The sequence below is a fragment of the Sinocyclocheilus rhinocerous genome, unplaced genomic scaffold (genome assembly GCF_001515625.1).
Source record: "Sinocyclocheilus rhinocerous isolate Xijiao unplaced genomic scaffold, SAMN03320098_v1.1 scaffold299, whole genome shotgun sequence".
Classification (NCBI taxonomy): Eukaryota; Metazoa; Chordata; class Actinopteri; order Cypriniformes; family Cyprinidae; genus Sinocyclocheilus; species Sinocyclocheilus rhinocerous.
Genome location: NW_015652998.1, coordinates 845,428 through 851,298, shown reverse-complemented (window position 1 = coordinate 851,298; position 5,871 = coordinate 845,428). Strand labels below are relative to the sequence as shown.

The window sequence follows — 5,871 nt, the reverse complement described above, 5'->3', positions numbered from 1 at the left end:
AATATTATCAATATTATCAATAGCATTCAGTTGATTGATTGTACTCTTTAACGTCTTCAAAATGAGATTTGTGAATAGTCGAGTGTCATATTTGCCTCATTCAACATTTGGTTAAACCAGAAACTTCTGGTAGCTCACAGTGGATCTATATACAACCAGTACAGTTAGCCAACAAACAAACCCTGTTATGTTAAAAAGTAACATGGAGAGTGTTTCTCGCTCAAATAAGAAAAAAAGAAAAGATGTAGAGCGAGATAAAGAGAAGAAAAAAATAAAATAAAAAAATAAACAACCTAGGCAGTATATTCACTATATACAAGATAAACAGCTAGCATAGAAGGACACTTAAAATCAAGGATACGCAGCACTGGTCTTTCAAAATATTCTCCAGCTTTTTTGCTGTTGTTTTTCTGAAGATACTCACTGTCTAAGACTATCTACAAACATGAACATGGAACGTCCTTTCACTATTAACATGAAATCCCAGCAGTATAGTAAGTACATAAGACCTTTGATTGAAGCCAGTGTCGCTGGATATACAATTGAAAGGATTTGAAATCTGAATGGAAAATAAAACATCCACACGTCAAGTGGTCTGGTACATTGTTTGTTTGTTGAATGAGTAAAACAGAGGATGTGAAGTTGGTGGAAATGGTTTCTTTCACAACCAAATTAGTCTAAAAAAAAAAGGTACTGGCGTCCAGGTTAGTATTTTACAAATATTTAAAAAAGTTTAAAAAAATTTTTTTCTGTAGGCATCTGAAAATATATTCCATCAAAAATAGTCTGACAAATTTACCTAGTACAAAATAAATGTTTTAAAAATGACTGAAGAGTTTGAGGAAAACGGTTTCTTGCTGTATATTGGGTTCTACTGAAATTTTACAAAAAAAGGGGCAGTAAAAGTTAAAACAAGTAACATCTAGTGTCTTTAAACAGTGATCAGACATGATTATTTGTCACCTTTGGCAAATACAAATTGTGTTGTTGCAGATGTGCCGTAAAGTGAGGCACGTGCAATGGCAGCTCCGACGTCGATGTCCTCATTTGGGGATTTGTGTCTCTGCGAGGTATAATAGCGCCAGTAACTTTCAACGTAATTCTGCATCTCTTCCATCACCCGTCTTCCTCCTCTCAGATGACAAATGAGGATTTGTGTCGGAAATCCCCCTGAAAGAGAGAAGACTGAGTAAAGGAGGTTTAACTGATTCCCTGTCTTAAACTGCTAGACTTTCCAGGAGATTTCTTAAGCTCTTCTCTTGCTTAATACAAAATAACATCTCTTTATTTTCCCATACCTCATCCTCTGTTCTGACATAGTCCACTCCATCTCCTTTTGCTGGAGCTTTGTAACTGGGGAGAAAAAAATATAACCTGTCAGTTTACATCTGCAAAACATTTTAAGCCGACAGTCACTACTATGTATTTCAAAGATCTGAACAGACCAGCTTGTAACACTCCAAAGAGAAAGGAAAACTTGAAATCGCATCATATGACCCCTTTAATGAAAAAAATAAATAACATCTCTTTATTTTCCTATACCTCATCCTCTGTTCTGACATAGTCCACTCCATCTCCTTTTGCTGGAGTTTTGTAACTGAGGAGAAAAAATATTAACTGTCAGTTTCACATTTGAAAAACATTTTAAGCCGACAGTCACCACTATATCATATTTGTATTTATTAAAACCAAATTTATTTAAAATATCTGAACATACTACATGTGATTTTAAGACTGAGCTGGAAACTTTCAGGAGCTCCTTGGGTGATGAAATGGAAAAAAGCCATAAAACAGAGAGTCAAAACTGCTCTGGGACAGAGTGTGACTCAGGCCATGTCCACACGTACACGGGAGTTTTTCCTTCCGTTTTAAAAAAAAAATCTCCGTCCACATGAAAACGCAAAAGCATGCTATGAAGCACTGTCAAGAGCATGCCAAGCCAACAGGTGGCGATATAATCTCAACCGTAAAGCCATGTTGGCCAATCAGAAGCCTGAAAAAGTTTCCAGTAGGCGGAGATAACAGCGCAGGCTCCGACGTCACAAGACAAAAACTCTGGTTTCGCTGTCTACACGATAACACTGCAACCGGAGTTTTTGAAAATCTTCACCCTGGCAGGCGTTTTTAAAAATGTTCGTTTTCAGTTACCTGGTGCTGCTTTTGCGTGTGGACGAACGGCCAAACCGCGTGGAAAAAACTGCGGTTTTAAAGATAACCGCGTTCGTGTGGACAGGGCCTCAGACGGAAGTTGCTGTCAATGTCGTGTGCTTACTTGTTTCCCATCTGCTTCTGGCTGGTGAAGTAGCCACGTTTATAGGCACAGAAGATGCCCACTGTTATACACAGAAGGACTGTCACCACAACCACTACACCCAGGATGATTCCAGCAATGTTGATGTCATCTACAAAAAAAGGCACAGCGTGAGATCAAGGCTTTGCGGGGGGTCCACATGTGAAAAGGCAATCAAGATACGTACAAACTTCCATCATCTGTGGTCCACATTCGGAGAACCCAGCCTCATTCCTGGCTCTGCAGTAGTATTCTCCAGCGTCCTCCTTCCTGACTGCACTGAATTTCTGAAGATCATAATAACAGTGATTTAAGTTGACATATCATTTTGCATAAAGATTGGGCACAGTAAAAAAATTTTTTTTATAAATTACTATTTTTATTTGGCAAGGATGCATTAAATTAATAAAAAAATGTAAAACACATTTATAATGTTATAATAGCAGTTTTAAATAATAGTTGTATTTGTATTTGTATCAAATAATAATTACATACCTATTCATCACGGTTTCTAGAAAAAAATATATAAGCAGTACAACAGATATTTCTTGAGCAGCAAATCCACATATTAGAATAATATCTGTAGGATCTGGAGTAACGGTTGTTTACATTTTAAAATATATTACAATTGAAAACAGTATTTTAAATTGTAATAACATTTTACTGTATTTTTGATCAAATAAATGCAGCCTTTGTATGCATAAGTGACTTCTTTAAAAAAAAAAAATCATTAAAAATTACATTAAAATTAAACTCCAAACTTTTGAACTGTAGTGTATTTGTGTTTCTAAGCAGCAGTGGTAATCTGTCAACAACATGCTGAATGGTTAACGATGTTTTTTTTTTTCATCAGTGAAGATGAAACAAAAAAAAGTGTATTTTAGAAATAATTTAATTATTTTAATTAAATTAAAATCATGTAATCTGTTGGCTATCTGTTGGCTAAAATATGACAAAAAATAAAAACACTGTAAGATATTAACAATAAACTAACAATGTTTTATGTGGACTAAACATTTTAAATTAATACACTTAATGTTTGAATATTTGGTTTACTTTTGAACTCTTGCATCAACTAAAATTTTTTTAGTCACATAAAATTAGATGCCAAAAGACCAAAAAAAACAACAACTGAAACCTAGAAGCATCTTTCTGACTTTGGTGTGCATGTTATAAAAGTAACACAGAGGTGTTGAATGAGGCTCTGGCAGATCTTAAAGGACACACAGTAAACTCTTCAGAGGTTGTCTCCTTAGGGGGAAGTGGCTGTACTGCAGCGCTGTTCAAACTTTAAAAAGTGGTGTGAAGGTTGACGAGAGCACAGAGTACAAATGGCGGAGAATGGCACTCTGGAATGCACAAATGAGGGCAGCAGATTCCCTTCATGGCTGAGCCCATCGCACATCAACTGGCTCCCCAAAAATATCCCTATGCCTACCCCATCGCCTCTTTTTCCAAACTCACCAGAGTGCCCATCTCTCCATTCAGGGTGTAAGTGGAGTTGAAGAACTTTGGGCTGCCCTTGGGATCCTCCGGGATTTCCTCCTTGTTGCGGAACCACTGGTAATGGGACTTCGGGTAGCCCTCATCCTCCAAGCAATGCAGCTCTGCTGGTTTCCCTACCGGGACAGACTTGGGTACGGAGCATCTGGGCACGACGGGCTTCACTGTATGGCACACAAGAGAATCATCTTAATGTAACTGCACAGACAATAGCATCCTCACACACATGCACCTTAGTGACTCTGACTACAAGCATCCTGGCCAACTGAACATGCTGCTCTTTCCCCTTTTAGACCCCTGATTAAACTCAGATGCAGTTTCAGAGGTTTCCTCATATAGCCCTAAACACGCCCTGTAGAGTTAGAGCTGCAAGCATCCTCAAATGTGCGCCAAGGGTGGGTGCGTTGGCTCGCCGCTCCATCTCATGTTACATCGAGGCAGTTGGGAAGTACTAACAATGCTACGTCTACAGCAAATTCAAATTCAAAATTCCTCTCAAAAGTATGTATACTAAAGACCTGTTTCAGCACAAGGCAATCAATTGATGTAGAATTATTTGAGTGGAACCACTCACCTCTTACAGTGAGTGATATTAAAATCTCATCAAAGGATTTCTGGTCATTTGGGGCAGTGACTTCACAGCGGTAATCAGCAGTGTCGGCTCTTGTTGCGTTGAGAATGACCAAGGTCGCAGGTTCTCGAATTTTCGCTCTCTTTTCCAAGTCACCTGGAACAAAAATAAAACAAGTGAGAAGATACATAGTTGGCTGAAACAGGTGAAGCTGTTCCCACTGATACAAAGTGGTGTTCATTAAATATGGGACTTAAATTATGCTCCAAAATTCCTGTTAAACACTGATAGAATGTGAGAAAACACTTCACAATAGATTTCAATTTATTAACATCGGCTAAATTAACTAAACACTTTAACATTTTAAAATAAGTTTCAATTTAGATAACATTTATAGTAACAGTTAAACAGTTAATAGCTAACCTGAACTAACAATGAACAATACAACATTAATTAAATGTAGGTTAATGTTAATTTATAATAACAATTATATCATATTAATAATTTATAATGTATATACTAATATTATTACTAAATACTATATTACGTCTAGTTTCCTTCTACATACGTAACCTGGAGATGTTCCCCTTCAGGAACTCGAGCTGCGTCGGAAAACGCTTTGGGAACGAGTATGCCCACGCCGCCAGACTTGCAAATCCCTGTCTAGTGTGGAAGAGCACAGCTAGGACGAGAGAACAGAAGAGCCAGGAGTGGCTCGTATATCTAGGCCATAGAACCTGACAAACGTGAGGGGCGTGGACCATCCCGCTGCGTTGCAGATGTCCTGCATGGACACACCTGCCAAGAAGGCCTTGGAGGCCGCCATACCTCGGGTCGAGTGAGCCTTGACCCCCAAAGACGAGGGGAGATCAGAGGACTCATAGGCAATGCAAATGGCATCCACAATCCACCAGGCTGAGGGTCTGTTTAGTAGCAGGAAGACCTCTCTTGGCGGGACCATAGCACCATAGTTGGTCCGCCCTTCTCCACTGGGCAGCTCTGTGGACGTATGTGTCCAGTGCTCGCACTGGACACATACATTTAAGCTTCTGCTGGTCGGGCTCCCGAAAAGGAGGAGGACAGTAGGCCTGGAGTACGACAGGCTGTGGTGTAGAGGAGGGAACTTTAGGTACATAACCCGCTCGTGGGTAGATAAATGCTTTGGCCAGACCGGGCACAAAGTCTAAATAAGAAGGGGCCACTGAGATCGCCTGCAGATGCTCAACTCTCTTAAGAGAAGAAATCGCCAAAAGGAAGGTAGTCTTAATAGTGAGATGACGATCAGATATCTCCTCTATAGGCTCGAAAGGAGGTTTACAGAGAGCCTCTAGCACCACAGCCAGGTCCCACGGGGGGATGCGAGATCGTACCTGAGGCCTCAGCCTCAGCGCACTGTGGAGGAAACGTGTAACTAGGGGGTGTATGCCTACTGACTGGGCACCGAGAGGGGTGTGGTAGGCTGCAATGGCCGCCACGTAGACCTTCAGGGTGGAGTGGGTCAACCCTG

At 39.9% G+C, this 5,871-nt stretch overlaps 1 protein-coding gene across 2 annotated transcripts in view; it reads right to left on the bottom strand.

Moving 5' to 3' along the window:
* Positions 1–136: 136 nt before the first annotated feature.
* Positions 137–5,871, bottom strand: part of jam3b (junctional adhesion molecule 3b) — a 38,420-nt gene continuing 32,685 nt past the window's right edge. For both annotated transcript variants that reach the window (XM_016521414.1, XM_016521415.1), the window contains 6 exons: positions 4,368–4,520; positions 3,755–3,957; positions 2,478–2,577; positions 2,273–2,402; positions 1,543–1,597; positions 137–1,170 (listed from right to left, as the gene is read on the bottom strand). In XM_016521414.1, coding sequence (XP_016376900.1) covers positions 1,135–1,170; positions 1,543–1,597; positions 2,273–2,402; positions 2,478–2,577; positions 3,755–3,957; positions 4,368–4,520 — 677 coding nt within the window. In that variant the 3' untranslated portion in view covers positions 137–1,134. The remainder of the gene's footprint in view (positions 1,171–1,542; positions 1,598–2,272; positions 2,403–2,477; positions 2,578–3,754; positions 3,958–4,367; positions 4,521–5,871) is intronic.